Genomic DNA, 25,426 nt, shown 5'->3' on the forward strand with positions numbered 1-25,426 from the left:
TTGAAAAATGACTGAAATTATGAATCGATTATGAAAATAATTGACAATCCATTTTCTTTGGAACGATTAAGCTACAAAATTCCATGGTATTGTGGTGGCAACGCAAGTTTCAGAGACAGTCATCTCAAAAGCTGGGCAATTAAAACCAAAACTAACTGCATGACTGGATACCACCACTGCAGACTACTCACATTGAAGGCACCCAGGAGGAAGAGGGTGGGCTCCAGGCCAACAGAGAAGATGAGACGGAGGATGGTGATAATGACGAGGGCTCGGATGCCCAGCGGTTGGGGCATGATGATAACAATGGCCAATGTTGCCAAGACTCCCATCCACAGCAGCGCAGACAGGTGGGGATCCAGCATACCTGTGGAACATTAATGTACGTATTAGTGCTCATGCAAGCTATAAAAGAAATGTGCAAAAATTGCTGTATTTGAACTCCCTGTTACATAGTGAATTTTCCATATTAATGTATCACGTTGTGAGGATGACAGCGCAGTTTGCAACTTAAACACGGCCTTGTTCGGATCAGCAGATCTTTAACTGGCTTCTACTAAGTTCTCCCTCTCAGGCAGGCCTCGGGCCTTCATTAGTAGACTGAACTCAAAGACAGCCAGTTACATAACACCCAAAAGTATATGACATACTTTTTTGTGTATGTGTCTGTGTGCTTTAAGCTTTCCTGAGAGCCTACCTGATGCTTCCCTTGATCCCGGGGTAAATCCAGGATTAGTGTCCTAGTCAGGGGTTTCATGTGGCAACATATCACTCAGGCTAAAACACTCGACCAAGTTTGATCAGCCTAAAAACAAGGCCACACCCAACCTGCTGCCTCTGTTACTGACCCCCCCTTTCTTTCTTAAAACACGGGGCTGACATGTGTGCAAATGTGTTTGTAAGCAACTGGTCACAGATCGACCTAAAAGGAAATATAGATGAATGTGTCGATGACATAAAGGTAGAAAAAGATCAAAAGAGAACGACAAAAAAAGGAAAATGGGGCAGAACTGCAAGGATTCAAATGAACACAGAGAGAAAGGGAGCTGTAGTGAATGAGAAAGCAGAAGGGGAGTACTGCGGGCAAGGCAGCCCTCCTTTCCTCCCCTACTTCCTCTCCTCCCACCTTGCCTCCCTCTGTCTCCTTCCCTTCCTCTAGATTTCTCTCCCTCCCAATCCCTGCGGAGATCACATGACAGGTGCCACTTACATAACAGCCATCTCTAAAAATACCTCGGCTGAAAGATTCATGAGGAGCGAGCAGGGAGCAGCTCCAGTGATGTGGCAGACTGAAACAGGCACGCTTACGTGCGCTCACAATCTCTGTAGCTACCTCGCACTTTGGGTTTTTATGTGCAGGCGGAGGATTCTGCGCAAAAACATCTGTAAAATCAACAGTTGAGAAGGCGGCGAGCATGCACCGTCAGCGTGTGAGCATGTGTCGGGGTTGAGTGTGGGGTGCTAACCAAAGCTATTTGTCAAAAAAGCAGTCAGTCATGCATGCAGGCAGAACATACTGACCTAGATCTCCTGCTCTTACAACCCTCATTCTAAAGCCCCAAGCAAAGCAGGGAGGAGAGCAGAGCACTGTGAGTGTGTGTGAGAGAGAAGACCGAGGCCCCAAGCCATAAAAGTGCCTGTTAAAGCAAGCCAAAGGTATGCTGGAGTCTCACGTGATGAGACTCCAGCACAGAGAAAGAGTTCCAGTGAAGAGGAGTCAGACCTGACTCATGCTGAGCACTCAGTGATTTACAGTAACTACAAACAAAAAGGAATTTTGGTTTCGTCACAAAGTTAAAACTAACTCTGTAAAAAGACATATGCGTTCTTGTTCATTGGCACGTTTTGAAATCGTTATTATTTTTTCGAGGGTGTAAAATAACTTATATGAAATGTGTGGAGAAATCGGTTGTCGAAATATAACAGCCACGACAGCGACACTGGTATTGTTTTCACCTTGTGAGTCTGTGTGTGTGTCATCATGGCAAAATATTGTGCTGGAGACACTGTAGTGAGAGAGGCAGAGGCAGTTTTGAGTACTTTGCCAGGTGTTTATATTTCTGTCTGTTTGTGGACAGATTTTTTCAATACGATAGCGACACAACTGTGTAAGATGCAGTCACGAAACTTTATAGATGTGTAGTTGAGATCAAAATGAAGGCTAGTTCCAAGATGGGCATAGTACGAGCAAGGGGGGCGAAGGGGCCCCACTTTATGCCCCTGTTCTGATTTAGTGTCATGAAACTTTACAGGTGTGTAATTGAGATCAAAATGAAGGCAGAGTTTGAGTTTGAAATTTTCGTAGTGGCCAAACGGTGGAATTACCGCTTCCTTGTCCGTCACGTGATACCATTTGGCCTAAAAATACTTTTTCCCATAGACTTACATTGGTAGAGGTAATCAACGTTCCAGTATGAACACTTGAATAGCTCTTATTTAAATCATTAGGTCCTACAAGTAGTAAAATGCACTCATAGCAGAACCCAGAGTTATTTTCCTTCCTCAGTTCATGTGAATGAGACCCAGACCGCGGGCAGGAGCGAGGGCTGGGAGGCGGAGTTAAAGGAAACACTACTGCGCCTGCTCTATGGGCCCAATGGATGCGGAAGATCGCCGGATGATCCGGGTACTTTATCACTCAGCAGTCGAGCCATTTTGGCTTCTTGCGCCACTGAGCAACTCTCATAGGAAAGAACAGGAGCCCGCCTCCAACGCTGTATCCAGTTCTCTTTATACATCCATGGCAAGGGCGCCGGAAGTAAGGGGGGGGTAGTGTAAGGGGCCATTAGCCCGCCCACTTAACACCCCTGGTCCGATTTTGGCGTCGCAGCTGGTGTGATCCCATCGCAAGCTTATATCTAGTATTATTTGATGTTCTTTTATTTGAATTATTCTAATATTCTTTGTTCATTTTTTAATATATGTAAAGATAAATGGCAATTCAAATTTGCAAACTTTTCATATTGATCACAACACATTAATCTTTATATGAATCCTAGTAGCCTGGAACACATTCAGATGAAACCACTGACGGGATAGACAAATATCACAAGGAGGATTTGGCAGCTGAATAGTTTGCTTTGTTTGAAGTATAAAACATGATGTATGACTTTTCTTGATCACCTGATATGTCGTGCAGGACTTTGTTCTACCTTAGTGAATGTAAGCTTTGTTTATGGGACGTTAAATGACACAGGGCGCTCCTGTGTTGATTGTGAGCACTGAAAGTCAAATATGAGCTCAGGCTTTGATACCATGGGTTGAGTTGAGGTGAGTCTGTGTGTGTGTGTGTGTGTGTCTTAAACAAAGGTAGAGGGCTTCTCAGGTCCTGCTCCTAATCCTGGTCATCTTATTAGAAGTGAGCTGATTAAAACATTGTTTTGTGGGTCGATGCTGAGACTGGACTCAGAGTCTATCTCTGTGGGAGGCTGCACCATGTGACATGCCTGTCCAGATAGCTTCTTACATCAGGGTGTGATGCAAATGTTAAAGAGAAGGTTGAAAATCCCAAATGGAGAACTGGCTACAAGCTAAAATGGGTTACATAATATGGCACTTCTTCTTAATCTCTGCTTGTATATTGAGGCTTCATTGTTTGCTGTTGAAATTAGTGCTACAAATTCAATATAGCACATCGTTGTAGGAGATCCCCTCTATCTGTTCGTTTCACATGTTTTCAATGAACCATGTCAACGCAGGCTGTAAAATATAATAGTCTGTTTATAGCAGAAAGAAAAACATATCAGCAAGCCCCTGTTCTTCCTGTTTTACATTGTTGAGCGCATAACCTTTGTTTGACCCTGATTTCAAGAGAAGTCTGAATGCAAGAACAATGCAATACATTGCCTCTTAGATGATGCATCAATACAACATCAACATGCATGAGAGAATTCACGACAGAAACAGTAAATGTTTCTTATGCATGAAAGAGGACCAACACTAAGCTGATATCTACTTCACAGTAAAAAGCATACAAATTATTAGATTGAGCTACTGAAAACGTGAAGTGAGATCTAACAGTAATATTAGTTTCAGGATGTGAGCAGGGTCAGGGCTCAGTTTTAAAAAGCCTGTTCTCACACTCAGGTTTCTTCTGATATGCGACTGACCTGCATGTACCCCCTCCAGTGGGTAGAAGAAGCAGACCAGCAGGTTCATGAGCACAGCCAGGTTGAAAGACACGTTGCTCCACACTGACATGTTTCTGGAGCACCAGTACAGCACTGGTTGGGCTGAAGAGGACAGAGACACAGTGAGACATTAGACATATTTATTTTTCAAATTTGACATCATATACAATGTGATTTAGGAAGATTCTGTCTATATAATGAAAGAAAAATTGTGAAAATAGTTAGCAAATTCCGATATCCCAAGGTGATCAAATTGATTGTTTTGTCCGACCAACAGTTCATAACACACAGAAAAGCAGCAAAGCCACACATTTAAGAAGCTAGGACCAATATTTGGGACTTTTGATAAATAATGATGAAAAAAATAATGACTTAAACCATAAATAGATGATCAAAAATTTAATTGACTAATTGTTTCAGCACTAAATTCATCACATTATCACGTGGGAACAAGCTGTAGGCTGAATTTGAGAGTAAGAACTTCATAAAGAAAATAAAGTTATAAAAAGTAATATGAGGACAGTGTTGTACTTTGACAAATATGACAGTAAATCGTAGACATAACTTTAAACAACCAACATCGTTAATGTATTGAAATGTTTATACTGAAAAAGTTTAAAAAGGTCAAAATGAAGAAAACAAATCTAAAACATGCCACTTTGACCTTTGACACACATCCTGAAAGAAGAATTATGAAAATAGTTTGTAAATTCAGAGATCCCAGGGTCATCAGATTGCTTGTTTTGTTCGACCAACAGTCCAAAAGCCAATGATTTTCAATAAAGGTGATATAAAACACAGAAAATCCTCACATTTTTGAAGCTCGGACCAGTACTTGGGACTTAAACCATAAATGGATGATCAAAAATGTAATGGAATAATCGTTCAGCAATAAATTGATCATCACATACCAAATGTGTGAACAAGCTGTAGGGAGAATTTGAGAGGAAGGATTTGTGAGAATTGAGCATGAAACAACATTTTAATAGATTATTCTCTGTCCTCTGTTGTTAGTGGAAAAGAGAAACAGATGCAGGGACTTTTTTCTCTGTCCATCCCCTCTTCTAAGTGAGAGACAAAATATGGCTCTGTGTGGGCATGCAGTCTTGTACGTGGATTAGAGATGTGACTGAGTGTGGGTGCGGGTCTCTCTCTGTGTGTGTGTGTGTGTATGTTTGTGTGAGTGTGCGCCATCACGCTCTCAGTTGTGATTCATAAGGTTACTGTACAAATGTTTCACGGCTCAAAGAATGTGGAAAGCCCCTGTCTGCTTTTAGACAGTGGAAACATGCACACACATAACACAAGCACACACAGGATGACATTGTTAGCCCTGCTGTCGAGTTGGGGATACGCATGCATTTTCCATACCCGCTTATCCTGTTCAGGCTGGCAGGGATTTGAGGTCTATCCCAGCATGCATTAGGCAAGAGGCGGGGTACACCCTGGACATGTCGCCAGTGTGTCACTGGGACACGTAGTCACACAATCACACCCATGGTTAATTTGGAGTTTCACGATTTACCTGTAACCTGCATGTCTTTGGACTGTGGCAGGAAACACACACACGGGCAAAACATGTAAACTCCGCACAGAAAAAGGCCGACAGGTTCGGAGCTGAGAGGCAACAGTGAGCAAATCATTGAGCCACCATGCCGCAACCAAGGAGAGATGGCTTGAAGCAAACCAAACCTGAAATCATGAGTAATCAATCATACAACTTCCTCTCTGGCACTGTCGTTACCTACTCTCATTGTTTTTACTAATCTGCTACTATCGTATTGTGTTGTATTGTGTTGTACTGTAATGCTTGCTGACGCATTGTATTGACAATATTTCCAATTTGTAATAACCTGCCCAGGGACTACAGATGAAAATGAGCTCTTTAGTTAACTCTGGCACATTTACATTGAGGTAGAAACTGAAATGTTGATTAATGTGCACTGTCCTTGGTAAATAATTAAATACATTTCTGTTCAGCGTCAGACGACTCTTGAAATAAACTAAAATAAATAAAGTTTCCTATTAAGATAATTGTCAATTGTATCTCTTGTCTGAAGCATTATAGTGTTGAAAACAATAACACAACTGATCAGCCAATAAACAGATAATTAAATCAGCAACACTTTCGATAATGGACCAATTGTTTGAATAATTTATCAAGCAAAAATGTATTTGCTTCCACTTTCTAAAATGTGAGGATCTGCTGGTTTTAACAGTTTTATATAGTTCTAAATTCAATATTATTGGGTTCGATTTTGTTGGTCAAACTGAAGGAGAAATCTGAAGACGTCACACTGGATTTTTGTGATGGGTTTCCGATCACTATTTTCTGATATACGTATATGAACATTATTTATTTATTCATGTGTATCCCATATGTCAGCGGGGAGCATTGGAACGTTATTGCACTTCTCAACGAATCCTGTGCTTCTACCTACAGAAGAAGAGTTTATTCAGACAAATTCAAGTACAAAGGTGGTTCAGTATCATCTGACACAACTGACCACTACATGCACCACACATGCTCCATCTTAAACCCCCCACCTCTGAGTTTCTTCTGCCAGTTCATCTCGTTGAAGAGGTCCTCCGCTCGCAGGAAGAAGTCGTTGATCTTGCTGCCCTGCTCATCTCTCTCTGTGGTGTAGTAAACTCGCAGCTTTGACTCGGAGGTCAGGAACTCACAGATGTTGGGCACGGGGAACACGATCTCCTCCATGGTGCGGTCCTGGCGCACAATCTGAACACAGAGACACACCGTCACCGTTGGCCTCTGTACGTCCACGTTCATTGTATATTTGCAGAGAAACGGTCACAAAATATACATTTAGTTTTTGTGAAATTCTACTAAAGAGGGCTTCAACTCGTGAGAAAGGTTGTGTGTTATGACCTCTATTTGAGCAGTGTGGTTGGCGTAGAACTCCAAGGCCTCGTCTCCCTCTCCATTGGTCCCTCCCGGCTTTAACATCATGCACAGCTCCTTATTATGACGCGCCAACTGTACGGAGGACACAGCAAAGAAGAGAGCTTCTCACAAAAAAAACAACAACACATGGATAACGTGCGTCTCATCACATTCCTGCACAAATATTTTTTTTAATAATTGTATAATATTGTGTGTCATGCTATGCCTTTCAGCGTGTGATTTAAAAAAAAAAAAAAACATATTGCAGAGATGAACAGCAGACCTGGTGAGCTAAAATGTAGATGTTGTGTCCAACGTTTCGGGGGGAAGCGGCATCGTGTTCCTCTTCTTCCCCGTTATCCTCCTCCTCCTTTGTGTCCTCAAACTCTACCTCTCCCTGCAGATAGGCCTTCTTTATCACCTCCACCTGCACAGAAGCACACACAACTCCTGCTCTGTGATACTGAACAGCCAAGGCAATAGCTCAGTTTTGAGATGTGAAAAGCAACTGAGAAAAAAAAAAAACACCACATCTCCTCACCAGCTCTTTAGGCCTCATGTTGTACAGGATCCTCTCTGCGTTCTCACTGTCGTGGCGGCTCTCCATGATGGCGAGCAGCAGCTTGGATGCATTGTTCTGAGAGTGAAGAAAAGAGAGAAAGCAGGCAAAGTGAGATCCAAGATAAGAACTTTAAGCTCAACATCCAAGGAAAACAGACAGAAACCCTGGTGGGCTAGGAAAATGCACTCTGCAGCTGTTTGTCTTGGCAGGCGAGCACAAAAGCTAGTTGAGCTCAGAGGAATGAATGTCCACCTCTTATACTTGTAGCGTGTTAGTGATATTCCATCCTGCTGTGAAAGGAAACTACTGCACAGTCTTTTTTTTCCGCATTTTTGGCCCAAGATCCAAACCCAGAGTTAAACCATTCCCCTGTTTCAAACAAAGATATAGATCCTTCCTTCCTCCACTTCACTTAAAACCAACTCACCTTGAGCTCCAACACCAGGTCCATCCGCTTTTTCCCAAGTGGGTTGATGTCATTAAGGATCAGGGCGATTATGATATCAATTCCATTGGACTCATGTGTGGCAATGCAATTCTGGAGGAAATAAAAAAAAAAAAATATTTGTGAAAAAGCTAGATAGTGCCTTGTCCAGACCCAGATCTCCCCTCTGGCGTAGTCTCTCTATGTACCTGGTTTTCATGGCAGGGGCCTTGGCAGTACTCTGTGAGACTCTCCAGAGTTTGGTTGATGAGGGCAACGTTCTTCTCGTTGATGTACAGTCCCAGTAGGCCGAGACCTCCTGTGGTGCTGCCGCAGATACAGTCCAAGAACTGCAGAGTCTCGCACACGAGGTTGTAGTTGTTCTTGTTGTTTTGACAGCGAAGGAAGTTCTGAGGAGATAAAAGTTGAGGTTTGTGTGACAGTTTGTGATAGGTCTGCATAGACTGCACTGGGTACAAACCAATAATAAACCAATCAAAACTAATAGAAAAACAAAACAGTTAATAGTTTAGCTACAAACGAAAATTCTGCAAATGAACAACTCACTCCTCTGTCAGTCAGAGCTCAGTGGAAGTTTTAACAAGACTAAAGACAGAGCGAGTTAGAGCGAGAGCACCCATACATGCCACTGTGCCAGCAGTCATTGGCCACAAATCTTATCCTTTGCAAACTGGTGTGCTGTAAATCTTTCCAGTAGGCACACAACTTTTTACATTCTAAACAAAGCAATGTGGGTGCTGAAAAATGAGAAGAGATAATGAGGTCCCACTTTTAGACCCACACTAGTACTATTTCTGCAAAATACAAAAGAGGCTAAATTACGACGAAGTATTAGGGAGTACTGAAAAAAATAAGAGATTTCGAGAATAATGTCATAATATTACGAAAAAAAAGTCATAACTTTCTGAGGGAAAAGTTGTAATATATCAAGAATAAAGTCGTAACTTTACGAGAAAAAGAAAGTAATTTCCTCTTTCACAAAAGATGCAATTTCCCCCAGGTCCGTGTGGTTCTTTCTTCACAATAAACGCAGTTTCTTGCACAATTTTTTCAAGGTCCGGATACTTATGATAATGTGGTGCTGATGTGCAAGAATTTTGTTATTTGTGAAAATAACAAAATATAATATATATATATACTGTATACATATAAAATAATAACTTTATTCTCATAATAGTATGACATTTTTTCTCGGAAACCTATGACTTTATTCTCGAAATCTCAGATCTATTTATATTTCCTCAATGTGGCCCTAATACTCCGTCGTACTAAATTGATCTGTCTTCATAAAACCTTAAGTATAGATCTCAGTTACACAGGAGCGGCAGTTAATGAATAATTCATTTTTAGGTGAACCACTTCTTTCAGAGAAGTCCAAATCTGAATGGAAGTCATTGAGAGGATTGTTATTTCAATATTTACTGCCATTACATTAACGTTGTCAATAAAATATTCATATTCTTTTTTTCTTTTTTTTTAAAAGAGCTCAAGAGCCCAAGAGCTGAACCACAAATGACCATCTGAGTCAGGACATACTGTTTAATACAAAAGGAAATCATATTTTAAGAAATTAAAAGCACAATTATTTTAAAAATAGGGTCAACGATATTGGAAAGCTAGCATAATTTGAAAAGTAGCATCGCCTCAGGTGTCTAAACCCACCCCCTCCCCTCGGGGCTCCTTCCAAGGCAACGCCCCCCACACACATGCACGAGCACCGCCGCATCGTAACTTCACACACAGAGTGGAGAGAGGACCTCAACTCAACAACGCTACCTCATAACAAGTAACCGCGGCAGTGTTACTTTTGGCTGAGTTTTCACTTCCATTCTCCAGTAAACGTGCGACGGCGACACACTTTGAGTTCAGGCTGGTGCACGCCAAGAGTAGAGGACACGCAGGGAGGCATCTGATTGATTCTTTCCAAGCGTACCGCGAGGCAGTGATTGGTAGACATTTTTACAGGATTACAGCAGCTACAGATGACGGCTCTTTTCCGGTCCTTTTTCAGAGCTCATAAGTAATGGATCGCTGTCGGAGTGTAAAGATCATTTCTACCAATATAACAAATAGTGTATACTGGAGAACATCGTCACCCTGCCTTTAATTATCAAGTACTGTAAGACATCTGTAGGCATCACTCTTTGGTTTGCATAATGCTCTAAACCTAATAAGGTCTGGAATTGACAGTAAGACAACGAAGTTAAGTAAGAGAAAGCCGCCCTTTGCAGGCTCAGTGAAAGAGAGTGAGAGGTAAGTCTACAGTTTTCCTTTCATATGTCTTTAAATAAAGATGTGCCAGAGAAGCCATCTCCATAGCCTAAAGAAGTCAGGCCTGGCCTCTCATACAAATGACAATGATACTTAAAGCTACTACGAAGAACTTTCATTTTATGTTGATTTTGGCGGTGCCTGTGGACAAAAGCGGTAGTGTTTCTGATCACCAGAGTCCCTTTAAAAAAACCTCTCATATTAATGCATCAGGGTCCGAGTCTGCCCTGCTCAGTCCTAGTTCTGGTTCTCCCGTGCCTCCCTTCCCTCCAGGGGGCCCAACAATACAGCCTGGGCCTCCAGCAGCGTGGTGACTTCTGGGGGCGGAGCTCTTCACCTCCCGCCGGAGCTCCGACTGCAGGTTGAAGGCGGCAGCGAAGCCAAAGGCCCCGCTGGAGTTTCTGGTGAACCTGCGTGCCGTAAATTGGTTTTGTCTGATTTCGCAGGGAATTGGACCCAAACAGGTGAATAACTATATAAAAATAGCCAATATTCCCGCTAATGGTCTTGTTTACTTATAAAGGTCATATAGAGGGATCAGTATTAAATTGAGACTGTTTCATAACAAGTTAAAAGGTCCTTGTAATAACTTTAAGGGATTTAGAATTGGTGATAAAACCATGAAACCTGTGTTTAAAAGCTGCAGCGAAGATGCAAAGTCATGCATGGATAAGATTTCACAACCATGGTTTAGAGGAAGGAAGGTACTGTAGTGTGATCCAATCTAATGGATATCTGTAAAACTATCAGAGTCTGAAGATCAGTGTGTCCCACCTGTAGGTCACGGTTGTGATTCTCACAGAGCAGCTGGAGGAAGCGAAGGATGGGCTGCATGATAACGATTACAAAACTCATTTCGCCTTCGTCCTGGTTCTTGTCCCCAGTGCTGGGCTGGCCGTCAGCTGCGTTGAAGTGGTCCTCAGGGTCTGCTTCACGCCGGTAAGAGTTAAAGGCCTTCTTGGTGGCAGATGAGGCCTCTAACAGCTGCTCTCTCACATCCTCTGTCATGACCACCGCCGAGTCTCTGGCTAAACAAAGACAGGCACCAAACAGGGAGTAAGAATGCAGTGAAAACCCACATAAGTCCTCTTTCTACTCTGGATTTGCAAACAAATTTGAATTATCTAGGAATTTGTAGCTCATCTCAGCATCCTTTGTTGGCAACAACCTGACATCAATTCATACTTCAGATCATAGTACGTGACCTCTCATAGTACTCTGACCTTTTTTGCGAACAGGAACGTCTTTGTCCTGGCTTTCATCATCTCTCTTCCTGTTTCCCAGGTCGCTGGTATTTACTGTCACCGTGGCTTTGATCTCCAGCTGGGCCTGCTTCATACGGTCGTAGAAGACCCGGAAGAACTTTTCTGATTTCTTATCGTCTGTCAGACGGCAAAAGAACGAACGCTGGACACAAGGGACAAGAACAGAAAAAAAGAGATTAGAGATCTTGCGGTTTGCAAAATGCAATTTTTATAATTGATTAATTTTGTCAATGATTCTTCAAGCAAAAACACAAGTTACTCTGGTTCCACATTTGTTGCTTTTCTCTATTTTATACCATTTCAGCCTGTTGGTTGGACAAGACAAGTAATTTTACGATGTACCATGGAATGTCTGGGAAACTATAATGAACAGTTTTCACTATTTTCTGACATTTAATAGACAAAACAAGGGAAAACAGATTAATCGATAATTAAAATAGTCATTAGTTTCAGCCCCTAAATAAAAACACCACATGCATTTCATAGTCAACACTTTATTTTCCCCTACAAGTTTGTATTGTGCAACTGAAGTTGACGGAGGTCAAACCCAGGGAACATGATGGTGGAACAAGGAACATAAATTTAAAGATCTGTTTGTTTTAAATGATTTGTCTGTCTGTGCACACATCACATTTCTACCAATAAATCATCACTCAATATGAGGAAAACAGTCTTCACCAAACATTATGTAACTATAGTGAGGCAAGTCTGGATTTACAGCGATGGGAGGGTTTAAACGCTGCAGTTATTGCCGTAGAACGGGCAAAATTGGAACACATTGGAGCCTGCGAGCGCAATGCAAACACCGTGTCCCAACCCACAGGGCTGTTATTTAGATTATGTAAGAGCTGTTATCTGCTGCAGCCTATGGAAAGGCTTCGACCAGCAGAAGCAGCCTCGCCGCACTAACGGGGTGAAAAATGACACGAGAGGGAGAAGCCTGGCCTCCTTACACAGATAGAGACACAGAGATGGTGGGAAGCGGGAAGAAAAACAGCTAGAGGCTAAAGACAGACACCAAAGATGGAATAAGGGAGTAAAAAAAGAGAAAGGGGAAGCGAGAGCAAGAGATAGTGCGGGAATGTTATCAGACAGTATCTAGGCCGGCTCTCAAAGTTGTTACATAACCATCTGTCTTTCCAGGTTAGATGCAAAACTGGGCTACTGGAGGAAACAAATAAATGAAAGTCGCAAGGAAAATATTAAGCGAAACGGACAAAAACAGGCCTCACTTCTCCTACTTCCAGGACACTGTGAGGGTGTTTGTACTAAAAGGGTTTATATGCATTGAAATTTAATGTTAAAGACAAATCTTTACACTCAAAACTGAAATCGGCCAATTAAGCAGCCAAACAAGAGAGTTCATGCAGCTTATTAACAGAACGCAGAGCAGGAGCTAACACGGTTTTGCAGCCGGAGTTTCTTCCAAAGAAACAATGACATAACTGTGTGCTTGTGCTCCGAGGCAGATTCCAGAGCCTTACTGTGCCCCACCCCGGCCCTCCACCACTGAGCAGCAGCCCTCCTGCACGTACACACTCTGCCAACACTCAGGGACGAGGAGATAGCAGCGTGAGGAGGGGGAAGGGGGGGGGAGGTCTGCCGAGCAAGGCCATCGTGCAATAAACAACTTGATGACAGAGTGGAGAGAGCAGAGACGAGGATTAGCTGCACCGCTGGCAACCCACTCACAGCCTCACAGCTCCCAGCATGCCTGAGGAGGGAGGTGATGGTCATTCCTGTCTGTCTCTGCTCTGCTTACATAACAGTGTCCTCCAACAGGCAGCTAAAAACAGGGGGGGGGAATGAGGCCCAGGGTCATGTTAACACACATCGATTGGACAAGAGCAAACAGAGAGAGGAGCCCCCCCGCCCCCGTCCTCACCCTTCACCATTACATAACTCGCACAGACAAACACACACACTTGTATAGTACAAGCACACACAGGCTGGAGAGCGCATACGCTAATAACGCCCACTGACTTTTACACTCACAAAACTCGGTCAGCTGTCTCCGGCATAGGCACATGCCAATTTCTGCGAGGACACACCCACATATCACACATACAGTATTACATCTCCCTTAAACTCTGCCAGCTCCATTCTTATGTAATCACGTTCATTTTCCACCGCCTCACATTTTATTAATGTCGCAGTCCTCATATCTGGGATATCCCAGGTTAGAGATTCAGTCTCAGTGTGCAGTCGAGCTGACAGAGCAAGGTTGGCAGGACTAGCACCATGCCAGCAGGGGCATTTCATCTCATAGCTGAGCTATAATGTTTCGCTGCGGTAGAGGTGAGTTGGTTTGATTGATGGTGGCTGGAAGGTGAACGTATTGATCATGTAGGAGTTATTAATTATTGTGTCAAGCGATGAAAGTCTTCACCTGCAACAGCAGGCTAGAAGAGTCATTTTTTAAACAGCCTGTTTCTAAGAACTGGGCTGAGTTTAGTGGATCGAGTGAGTCACTGAAACAAACACAAAGCCTTGTACATAAAGCTGGAACACCGCAGTGAAGAAAAAAATTAATTTGATGGTTTCTTTAGAATTGCATGTGAGGGTGCCTCTTGCAATGAGTCAGAAGTGAAAACCCAAAGTTTCATGTCTAACCGCATTGTTGCCTCTGTAGTGTTTTGATGCTGGTCCTCACACGCCCGGCGACAAAATCTGTGCCGCCGTATCAAAGACAGCATCTGTGTTTTGATATCACTAGAAAAGCAGCGAGAGGACGAGAGTGGCGTGATGGAGGGATGACGTTATGGATGAAGTAACACACGGTGGTCAAGGAGAGAAGGGAGTGATAGTAAGAGAGGAGGATGAAGGAGAGAGAGGAGCATCTCAGGGGCCCCCCTGCAGTGTTGGGTAAACAGCGTGCCTGTCTGTATCCATGGAGACAAACCCTGAGTGGAATGAGACGAAGAGGAGCGGGGCGAGGTGGGGGCGGACAACACTGAAAAACAAGGTCATAGCGCTTTCCTTTCTCTCCTTCCGTTCCGCCACTTGGCATCAACAAAGGGATGTTATGTAACAGCTATTTATACTCGCGCTCTCTTTCCCTCTCACCCTCCCTCTCATGTCAGGCAGCACCACATGCAAACCAAATGCAGCCCTGCTCTCCTCCAAAATCCTTTGCCTCTTCCTTCTTTCCTCTCTCGCTATTTCTCCACCTGAAAGAGAGTTCGTCTACTGCGTCGGTTTTCGCTTTTGCACAATCGGTTAAATGCACCTGCAGAGTTTTTGGAGGGAAACAGAACAGCATGCCACGCGGTTACACGCCAGATGGCTGAAGAGTGAAATGTCACAAGTCGCCATGTCACAACACAATTTACAGCTGTTGGAACTCTCTAATAGCTGGCATGTGACAGACATAAAGAGGAGCGGCGAGGAGCAGACAAGTCTAGAAAGCACTAGAATGCGCCGACTGTAAAATATCCAATACTTCCAAGGACATCTGTGCGTCAGCTTTGCATGACGGCAGAACAAGAGGGTGATTTCATGCAATCTTGTGGTATATTTCTGTGCGTTATGTAGGCCATGAGTAAATAGTTAACTGTGTTACATGAGAACGGGATATCCAAGATCCAACAGGTGCTCAGCATGACAGATGAAGACACCGACAAAAAAACAACTCCGATTATCCTTGGAGTGCTTTCTTGAAGAGAGCAAAGGTAGACATTTTTCTTGGTGTCTTGGTGACACTGAAAAGGATGATTAACGAGCCGCACGCTGTTAGGGAAAAGTACCTCACACTTCTGTTTTACTTTTAGGAATTTTTAGGAAATCATCCAGTAGCTCAAAGAACACAAATATTTGTACTATGTGGCACATCTCTAGCTCTGCATACAGAGTAGTTCCCCCCTAAAAGAAACCTCCCTTTTCAGAACAAACTTAAGAATGCAAGGGGTGAGAGGAGATCCAGTTTCCCTTCAATCCCCTCTGTGTTCCCCCGTTCCTCCGCCCTCTCTCCCCACTGCCCCAGTTCCGGAGGCCCAGCATGACCCATTTTGGGCCGGCAGGAGAGCGCAAGGGAGCGGGAGAGCGGGAGAGAGGCTGGAATGTTTTGAAGGCTGAGACATTCCTCATTGTTCATTCACACAGGCCTTATGTAACGCAGACTGATCACGTGACGCAGCTCTGCAGCAGCCCGTGGGAAGCCAAAGCATTATCTCCGCCACAGTGGCTTCCTCGCTCTAAACCTGATTATGCAAGCCCCGTGCTTACACAACAGCACACAGACGGACAGACAGATGGAAAGACGGCGAGATCGACAGACAGAGCAACAGACAGAGAGAGACATGACAAAGAGAGACAGATAGAGATGGAGGGGTTAGAGTGGCTCAGGTTAAAGCAAATAGGGAAAAGAAACATTTACATCACCGAATGCACACATCAGCTCAAAGTGAGAAAATCAGGAAACATTTTTAATATACTAACCTACAAACTACCGACGTGATAAGCAACTGGCCTGGCCTTTTAGCCAAATGATATGTACCAGATATGAGGGGCAGGAAAGCCACCTTGGTAATGTATATGTGCCGCTATGGTGCCCCACTGACCCACATACTGTAGATCCACCTGTAATGAAAACCATCCATGGGACATTGTGTTCTTTTCACTGTGATCATCTACAGATGCACTACGGGATAAGCTGAGCCTTTCCATAGATAACGGCCCATGAACTCAAACACTGCAGATCAGCAGTGATGGGTGAAACAGGTAAGTGTGTCATATGTATTCATTTACAATAATATTTATTCAGACATGGATGCCCCTTCAGTTTCCACTTTCCAGATAAGGGGGTTAACTGACCTGGATGGTGGTGTTTCCACCTTCCAGCAAAGCAATCGCCAGGAGGATGCTTTCTTGGAAGACTCGGTCACTTGTGGTGTTCATGATGAGGTCAATGACCAAGTCAGAGGCTCCCTCTTTGTCCAGGTGACACTGCACCTCAGCCAGGCTCATTTCCCCACGACTCAGGCCCCCAGGACCCCCTAATGCTGCAAGACAGAGACAGTGTGACCGGCCAGATCAGAATCACATGTATCAGCTTCCAACATTCAGATTATACATCAAATCTAATCAAATTCAGTTCCATCCTGTACAGTTAGGACCTAAAATTGTAATTTGCAGCTATTTATCAAAGAAATTAGCCAAACTAGAATGACAGCCTAGCGGTTGTATGCCTCCGCCAACCAGTCAAGTTGCAGTTGACATCCATGTCCGTCCGGTCCATTCTCGTTAACACGATATCTCAGGAACGGCTGGAGGGAATTTCTTCAAATTCTTCAAAACGTCCACTTGGACTCAACGATGAACTGATTAGAATTTGTCGGTCAAAGGTCACTGTGACCTCACAGAACATGTTTTTGGCCATAACTCTAACTCTAACTAATTCATATGCTGATTATGACAATTACACACAAATGTCTAACGGGATAAAATGATAAAGAGATGACATTTTGGACAGACAAGGATGTAAACTGAAACTTGACTTGTTGGTGGAGGCATACAACCGCGAGGTGGTGATTCTAGTTGGTCTTACATTTCTAATACAGTAGTTGTTAGCATCTTACTTTATAATATCTGCCAATACAGAAGCCTGATACATTTTGTATTCATCATATTATCCTCAGGCTCAATATCATCATATAACATATCCTACTTTATAATTGTTTTCTCATTTTAGCCTGCCCCTTGAACTTAGGGCGTTTTTTTCTTTTTCATTTTATGAAAAATAACTATATAATTGTGTAATTAAAAATGTCTTTAATTCTGTTTTTGTTTATTTAGTCAATAAATATTTGATACATTAAACTGCAAAGCTTGATGATATTGAGATATGTAATATTGCACACAGAAACCTAAAATTAAAGGATGAAAACGATATGATTCCATTAAGTAGAAAGTTTGCCCAGCCGGTGGGCGGTGCTTGGTTTTAGTTTGACTGAGTTCAACTTGGCGACCGGGTCACAAACTTTCTCATTCTACAGCTAAACAGTACAATAAAATATGTTTCTGAAAACAACTGAGGAGAGAAATAGGCATTACAGTAACAGAATATTGATTCACATTTGATCAGCGCTGCCTAGTTTGACCGTTTGATCGGAGTTTGCGAGATTTGCAAGCAGTGATTGACAGCTGCCCAGAGACTGCTCGACTCGGCTTGGTTGTTTTCCTTCGGGCGTGGTATGATCTTGCAAATTAAATAAATAAACTAGTTTAGTTTTATAAAAATACATTTTGATCATATTTGCTCAAAGTTACCGGCTGCAGCTTGAAAACAGGTCACCGCTAAGATGTCTAACTACTGTAATGCTGACCCTGTACTACAAACCAGTGTAACTGTACAGTGTGTACAGTACAGGCGTTGTGTAATTCATTGTACATGACTTTGCCAGCACATTTCCCCCCTGAGGCCCCTGAGGCTTCAGGGTGCATAAGGAATTCTCAGCCTGGCTCTTGTTTCTGCAACAGGTGCAAAGGCTGTTTTCACGGGAAGTAGCGGCCTGTCACCTAGCAACAGTGATAAGTGGATCACACAGGGGGGAAGGGGTATACTTCCTGTGGTCTGGAAGTTTGCCAACATCTTGGTGCACATGGGAGAGATGGTGAACCAGGAACCAGGGTGATTTTTCTCTGCGTCTTTGAGTTCAGTTAAAAATACATTCATCACAACTGCACAACATGCATACGTTATGATGTCACACCCCCGTTGCACTAAATGTGAAAACACTTTTGGCTTTGGTGCCGCAGCAGACAACAAGCACCAATATGTTCTCCGAAATCTACATGCAGATAAAATGTTACATCATAAATGTTACATATCAGTCGCAATAACTCAAACAGAAGGAGAGACACTGCAGAGAGATTCGGTATTCAGTATTGTGACTGCAGATACGGTAACACAATGACCACATTATCAGGCAGCGATAACAGTGTTGTGCTGTGCGTGCTCAAAGGGCAGCTCACGGCACAACTCTGGAGCTGATAACCGGCTCAGGGCCAGACAGATAGAGTCCCATCCTTATATAACATTATTGAGAGAACCTTGCTTTACTATGACTTCAGGGGCAGAAAACATTTTGGCTAACCAAAAGGAAAAAGGTTTATCTAGACGTTGCCCCCCCTGATAGTAGTTGTAGTCATTACTGGCAGCAAAGTCATGCTTCTCTTTGGCCAAATATTGATTAATGCTTCACAGAAACATCAGCTCATTTTAGAGATGTTGAAATCAGTGTTTTCATGGCCTCGTGTGTACTAACTGAAATACACTTCCTTCTGTAAAGAATTAACAACATACTTCTGTGTTCAGTGTCGAAAAACAAGCAACAGCTGTCCCACCTGATTGGCTTTTGCCGGGTCCTACTGGACTGAGGGGGCCATTGGTAAATGACGTCAGGCTTTCCCTCCGCCCGCCACTTCGATAAAAGTTGCCATAGTAACGGTTCACCAGAATCTGTCTCAGCGCCTCGCCCTACGAGAGGGAAAGAAAAGGAAGGATGTAATGATGTGATGTCAGCAACAGGGAGAGGGGTGATGTTGTATAACAGGGACAGCAAGCATCATCAATGATGTATTGTGCATTTTAGATGCATTCAAAAACAACAAAACACACCCACTGAGCTCAGTACATGATTACAACTATGCTCTGTTATCGACATATATCAAGTTTTCATTTTAAATGCTGAATTTAAAGAAGTTTCTCTGCAAGAAAAACTTGCAGACATAACCTAAAGTTGATGTCATTCACCACCCACGCAACCAACACCGTTAACGTTTATCATCTGCAGCAGCCGTGACCCTGTGTTGTGACAATGTGAGGTCCTGGTGTTCACTTAGACAGACCTGGGGCCAGCCCTCCCACACTGTGACTCATCCACCGTTGGAGCAGTCAGCAGCACGACTTTGCCGTCGTTATGGCAACCGCAGCCCATAGCTACCTGACAGACCTCCCATGGGATGAAGTGAAGGAAATGAAAGAGAGTTTTTTTTTGGTGTTTTCGTGCGTGATTATGTGCAAATCGTTGTCAACTGTGGGTGGTCCACGATAGACGACAGCACTGTTATGTAAGCTCCGCTTCCATAGTTATGCTCTGGGGGTCAAGATTAGTTTACGTAGGAGGTGTAGAAGAGCAATATTCTCATCTTTTATTGGCAGGAGGCTCGTCAACTGTATATTGTGTGTAACAGCATGGTATGATCACTCGTAGTCAGAAGATGATTCCCCTGATCTCGCTGGAGAATACGGCTCTTGAGTCTTGAGACATGAGTCAAATCATTATGGTGTCCTGTCATCTAAACTGTTCTGTAGCAAGGATGAGCAATTTACTTAAACTATGAAACCAGGAAATAGAATTTTTAATTATGCCGTCTTTGTAAACCTGTTGAAAAAGTAGGTGAGTAATAAAAAATATTTTTTTGGTATGGTGAATACTACCCTCCTGAAACAGGCGTCTCTGCGTAATATGATGAGGACTTACTTGTTAGGGACATTTAATCAAAAACTGAACAGCCATCGAACATACCTGCTTGCAAAATAATGTTCTTCTCTTGGAGATGATAATTATATATTGATGAACTCCAATCGATATTGTTATTCTGGAATATCAATATTAGAGCTTGCTTCTTAAATGGAAACACCTGAGGCTCTGTTAAGTAATGCATTGCCATTAGAGAAAGGAGGCAGAAGGAGATATGGTGTGAACGCTATTAAAACTGTTTTCTCTTTCTTCCTCCAGTTAAACATTAGTTAGCTGTGACTGGGTGGCTATAGGTGTTACTTAAAGCAGTGAAGGGGAGTGATCAGAAACACAAAAAGCAGGAGAAAAGGTCATTTTTCATTCAAGATGTATGACTGCTGTATGTCTAAAGGTTGATATCTCACTCTGAATCTCTCAAGTATTGACGTTTTGAGTTAAGCAGCCCTGCTGTTGCAGGTACCTACCCTCTTCTGGTCCTCCAACAGCTTCTCAGGCTGGTTCTGATCCAGCTGCTGGGTGCAGTGAGGAGTGTGAGGAACGCAGTGGTCCAACAGATACAAACACAGGGTTAGTACTCATGCTGGCAATTAATAAGCACACAGTGCACCTATTCAACTGTTTTTAGTGGCCATGCAAAGGTCTGCTCGCTGTGATTTGCCATGCAATTACTGTTATGTTAGAAACCAGCGGAAGCATAACGGCTGTGAAGGGTTTAGAGAGCTGAGAAAGGAGATGTGAGCAGTGTTGACTATGATGTTAAAAGACATGTCCAGTGTGATTTGATCTTTTGGTAATTTTCCAAATTCCCTTGACATCACTGGTTTTTATCACCTTATGAGACATTTGTTGCTGTCTTAGAGTGAGTTAGACATTTTGGGAAATGTATTTATTTGCGTTCTTGCCGAGAGTTAGATGAGATCAATACCACTCTCACGTCCATACGGTAAATATGAAGCTGGAGCTGCAGCTACAGCAGTAGCAGCCAGTTAGCTAAGCTTAGCAAAAAGACTGGAAACGGGGGGAAACCGTTAGCCTGGCTCTGCCCAAAGGTAAAAAACGCTAGGCTATGGATGTATGAAGAGAACTGGATCCATCGTTGGAGGCGGAGCCCCATTCATTTCTATAAAAGTTGCTCAGTGGCACATGAAGAAAAAAAATGTGCGCCTTCCATTCCTCGGTCCAGCCATTCACATGAACGTAGGAAGGGAAATAACTCTGGATTTGTATATTAGTGCATTTTACAACTTTTAGGACCTAATGATTTAAATAAGGGCTATTCAAGTGTTCATACTGGGAAGTTGAATCACCTAAAAAAAAATGACCCGCTGATTTACGGACGTCTCTTTCCCAATGTAAGTCTATGGATGGGAAAAAGTCTTTTTGGGTCCAATGGTATCACGTGACGGATACAGAAGTTGTATTACCACCGTTTGGCCATTATGTAAAATTTGCTTCAAAGCCCGGCGCTCCTCCTGGGGGCTTGGGATGGGCGCAGTGACTTCCTGGAGTGACGATAAGACTCCAGGAAGTCAAGAAAGAGAATAATCCTATTTCCCAAAACTATTCTATTTATATTTAAGGAAAACTTAAAACACTTAAAGTCAGGAATGAGTAAACACCAGGTGAGAGGTTGGGCCCTGTTCTGAGCCAGATGAAACGCTCAATAATCAAATTGCTTTCTAATTTCCTTAATGGTTCGCACAGACAATGGGAACTCAGGTTAGACAACATCTAAATTCAATCCCTCTGTGTACAGTATTCACCAAGGGGGGAAAGGAAACTGGTAAAAGGCAATGTTCAACATAATTTGTTATGTAAAAGGAGACACTAGGAGGGCCGGGCGAGAGGAGAGGAGAGGATTGGCGAGGGGCGATGGGGTTAGAATTACATAATCACTCCAAGAGGAACCAGGTCACTAAACCAGTGACACAGAGCTGCTTACAGTGGCCATCTGTCACTAAAACACAGAGGGAAAGAGGAAAGATGGAGAGGATGAGAGAGAGAATAACAAACACACTAAGATTAACACACTTTGACAGTTGAACTAGTCCCTCTCCGTCAGTCAGGGTCAACAGCATGATGCACAGTACTGTATGCATCATTTTTCAGAGGGTGTTTACTTTTGGTATGTAGCGTTGCTTCTGTGTGCACCAAATATGGTAAGTTACCAGAGTTTATCTATATAATGTCATGACTCTGGTGTGTACTTGAGCAAAGTCACGCAGACTCAAGTCACATATCTGATGTCTTTTGATAAACTTAACAAAAAATTCCTTTAAATTTAGCCGTTCCACTTAACCTGGCATGACAACTTCCACTAGACCAAATAATAAAAATGATGCTACTGGGTGTTCGGTGAGGTCGTTGCACAGAAAGGAAGCATAAGCCTCCCCTTAACTGGTGTCTAAAAATACCCCTCACTCCAACAACTGACAACCATGCTTCATAGAAATAAAATATTTAGCTGGGTAACAACGAGGAATATGGTGCCATCAAAATACAATGCGCTGCTAGGAGAGTTGGAAGCCGCACGTCATGCTACTCCGTGAATGACAGATACGTGACAAAAAAACAACATTAAGTGTCCAAACAAGACAGCAAATGCCACATACTGCACAGGTCCCTTAAACAGTACAAGCAGCAGTACACTCTGCACCTCGATTATGCAGCAACGCTTATCTGGATCAATAATTATACTGACAAAAGACATATGTGCAGAATCCCCTGCTCAAAAACATCGGCCTCCATAGCCCCCAGCCCGACACAGAGCATCTTCAAAAGTGTAGTAAGAGAGAGAAGGAATGTGAAAGTGACAGAAGTAGACACAGTGAGAAAGAAGAAAAACACAGAGTATACTCGCATAAACGCTTTGGATAAAAGCTACACTATTAAGTTCTCCATGGATCTTTTTTTAATATATTTCATGTTTCATTACTATTACTCATAATTAGGGCTGTCAATAGATTAATTTTATTGTGATTAATTGCATGATTGTCCGTGTCTATTCGTGATTAATCTCGAATTAATAACACATTTTTTATCTGTTCAAAATGTACCTTAAAGGGAGATTTGTCAAGTATTTAATACTCTTATCAACATGGGAGTGGACACATATGCTTGATAATGCAAATGTATGTATATATTTATTATTGGAAATCAATTACCAACACAAAACAATGACAATTATTGTCCAGAAACCCTCACAGGTACTGCATTTAGCATAAAACAATATGCTCAAATCATAACATGGCAAACTACAGCCCAACAGGCAACAACAGCTGTCAGTGTGTCAGTGTGTTGACTTGACTATGACTTGCCCCAAACTGCATGTGATTATCATAAAGTGGGCATGTCTGTAAAGGGGAGACTTGTGGGTACCCATAGAACCCATTTTCATTCACATATCTTGAGGTCAGAGGTCAAGGGACCCCTTTGAAAATGGCCATGCCAGTTTTTCGCGCCAAAAATTAAGCGCACATTTGGAGCAATATTTAGCCTCCTCCCCAACAAGCTAGTATGACCATTGGTACCAATACATTCCTTAGGTTTATAGTTTCATATGATGCCAGTATCTTCACTGTATCTTTAAAACTGAGCCTGCTACAGCCTAAAAATCGCAAATTGCATTAATACATTAAAGAAATTAGTGGCGTTAACTTTGACAGCCCTTCTCATAATTTCTATTGTGTCCATATTTCCAGTACTTTTGTTGAGCAAACCTCAAAGTTTATGACTTGTACTCGGCTTTGAAGTTAACACAAAGCGTTGACACAAAGAAATCCAAGTCATGTCTCAACGACTGATTTGATCCCGCCTAAAGACAACGCAGTGGAGCAAAGTTCAGCAGCAGGTCAGGGGGCCACAAACACTCGATAAGCAACATATTCTAAGTCTGTGGACTCTGCGTGGCTGTCACCACATCAAACCGCAAAGCAACATGCTGATCAGAGTAGATATGTGTAGCTAATCGTCCCCGGTCTGACCATAGACACCACAGGGTAACCCCTCACAGCTGCCACATCCGCCCCGGCTACAGAGCATTCCACCAAACTGGAAACTCCCCGGGGCAAACCCCTGATCAGTCTCACACCTCTCAGTTTGACAATATGTGCGAAACATACACACGCACACATGCACAAAGAGTGCATTCTACTTTATGTTTGGGTGTGAAAGTGCGTAAATAAACATGTCTCTGCAGGCTGAGACTGAGTCATGTTTGAACCAGCGGTGAATGACATGAACGCTGGGGTTTACCACTCGGCTGCTTGTTATGTGCAGACAGAAAAGCAGACCAAATTAAAAAAGACTGTGCTCTGTCATTTTCATTGCAACTGACCTACATCTATACCAGCGCAGTAAAATTAATTTCTGTCCTGACCAAGAGTGGGCAAAGCACCGCTGTGAGTGTGGGAGGAAATGTGTCGAGCGGATAAAAAAAGCGATCCAGATGCAGTCTTAAAATCTAAAAGTCAGAGAGGAGATTTTTCTTCTAAATCCGTCCCACCGACGGGCTTGCCAAGGGACGAGGCAGAGAGGGATGAAACATGATTTACTCCCAACATGGAGGGCTTGCATAACTACTTTGACTAGACCACACACACACACATGAGGCCAGGTGAAGAGGGGAGCCAACGCTGTGTATCATGAACTCCTCTCCTCTTGCATAACTCTGACAGCCAAAGAGCAACGAATATAGCTGATAATCACCTCCCTGACATTTAGCAACGATGCGGTATGCACACATCGGGGAGGTCAAAAATACATCTCGTGCTATCTCTATTTCAAATAAATGCCTCGATAATAACTTATAATGCAGAACACTACTATGTAAGCCTGCTTTATGTGATCTATCTATATAAGATGTTTCCTGTTAAACAAGCTCACACATTGACTCTGTCCCTCTTCAATCATATGCTATTCTGCTTTACTCAAAGGGAGACAAGAGCCAACTACGCACTTTCATATCGCACCTACACAAACACTCACAGCCAGTAAGTTTACACAGCGTGGGTGGTTGTGTTTGCATCCATGTGAGAAAGGTGTGTGAGTGGAAGTGGGGAGTAGTTGAGGAATTGTGTCACAATGATTTAGCACATCCAAAAGGGAGAAAGAGGAGAATATGATGACTGGCACAACTGCTGCTCTCATATTAGAGCTGCTTTTCATGTGTAGACAGACAGAGATACAACATTTAACAGGTGTGTGTAGGGATCATCTCTCTCTCACACTTTACCCCCCCTCCCCCACCTCCACCCTCATCTTTGCAACTTGCGTTTAAACACACAGGTGCACACACACACACACACACACACAGTGTGGGTAAACAGCTCCTCCACACTTTTATTGGCAATTACTGCTGAAGGTC

The 25,426-nt window shown here is 43.0% G+C and overlaps 1 protein-coding gene across 7 annotated transcripts in view; it reads right to left on the reverse strand.

Moving 5' to 3' along the window:
* LOC119495758 (inositol 1,4,5-trisphosphate receptor type 1) overlaps nucleotides 1-25,426 on the reverse strand; it is an 85,311-nt gene that overhangs the window by 14,531 nt on the left and 45,354 nt on the right. For 3 of the 7 annotated variants that reach the window (XM_037782543.1, XM_037782520.1, XM_037782526.1), the window contains 13 exons: nucleotides 20,526-20,573; nucleotides 18,923-19,055; nucleotides 16,391-16,578; nucleotides 11,537-11,720; nucleotides 11,088-11,341; nucleotides 8,231-8,431; nucleotides 8,025-8,135; nucleotides 7,577-7,672; nucleotides 7,319-7,462; nucleotides 7,021-7,128; nucleotides 6,678-6,870; nucleotides 4,110-4,232; nucleotides 192-367 (listed from right to left, as the gene is read on the reverse strand). In XM_037782543.1, the coding sequence (XP_037638471.1) occupies nucleotides 192-367; nucleotides 4,110-4,232; nucleotides 6,678-6,870; nucleotides 7,021-7,128; nucleotides 7,319-7,462; nucleotides 7,577-7,672; nucleotides 8,025-8,135; nucleotides 8,231-8,431; nucleotides 11,088-11,341; nucleotides 11,537-11,720; nucleotides 16,391-16,578; nucleotides 18,923-19,055; nucleotides 20,526-20,573 (1,959 nt within the window). The remainder of the gene's footprint in view (nucleotides 1-191; nucleotides 368-4,109; nucleotides 4,233-6,677; nucleotides 6,871-7,020; nucleotides 7,129-7,318; nucleotides 7,463-7,576; nucleotides 7,673-8,024; nucleotides 8,136-8,230; nucleotides 8,432-11,087; nucleotides 11,342-11,536; nucleotides 11,721-16,390; nucleotides 16,579-18,922; nucleotides 19,056-20,525; nucleotides 20,574-25,426) is intronic. The other 4 variants (XM_037782564.1, XM_037782557.1, XM_037782552.1 and 1 more) reach the window with 2 other exon arrangements.

This window comes from Sebastes umbrosus, chromosome 1, assembly GCF_015220745.1.
Source record: "Sebastes umbrosus isolate fSebUmb1 chromosome 1, fSebUmb1.pri, whole genome shotgun sequence".
NCBI lineage: Eukaryota > Metazoa > Chordata > Actinopteri > Perciformes > Sebastidae > Sebastes > Sebastes umbrosus.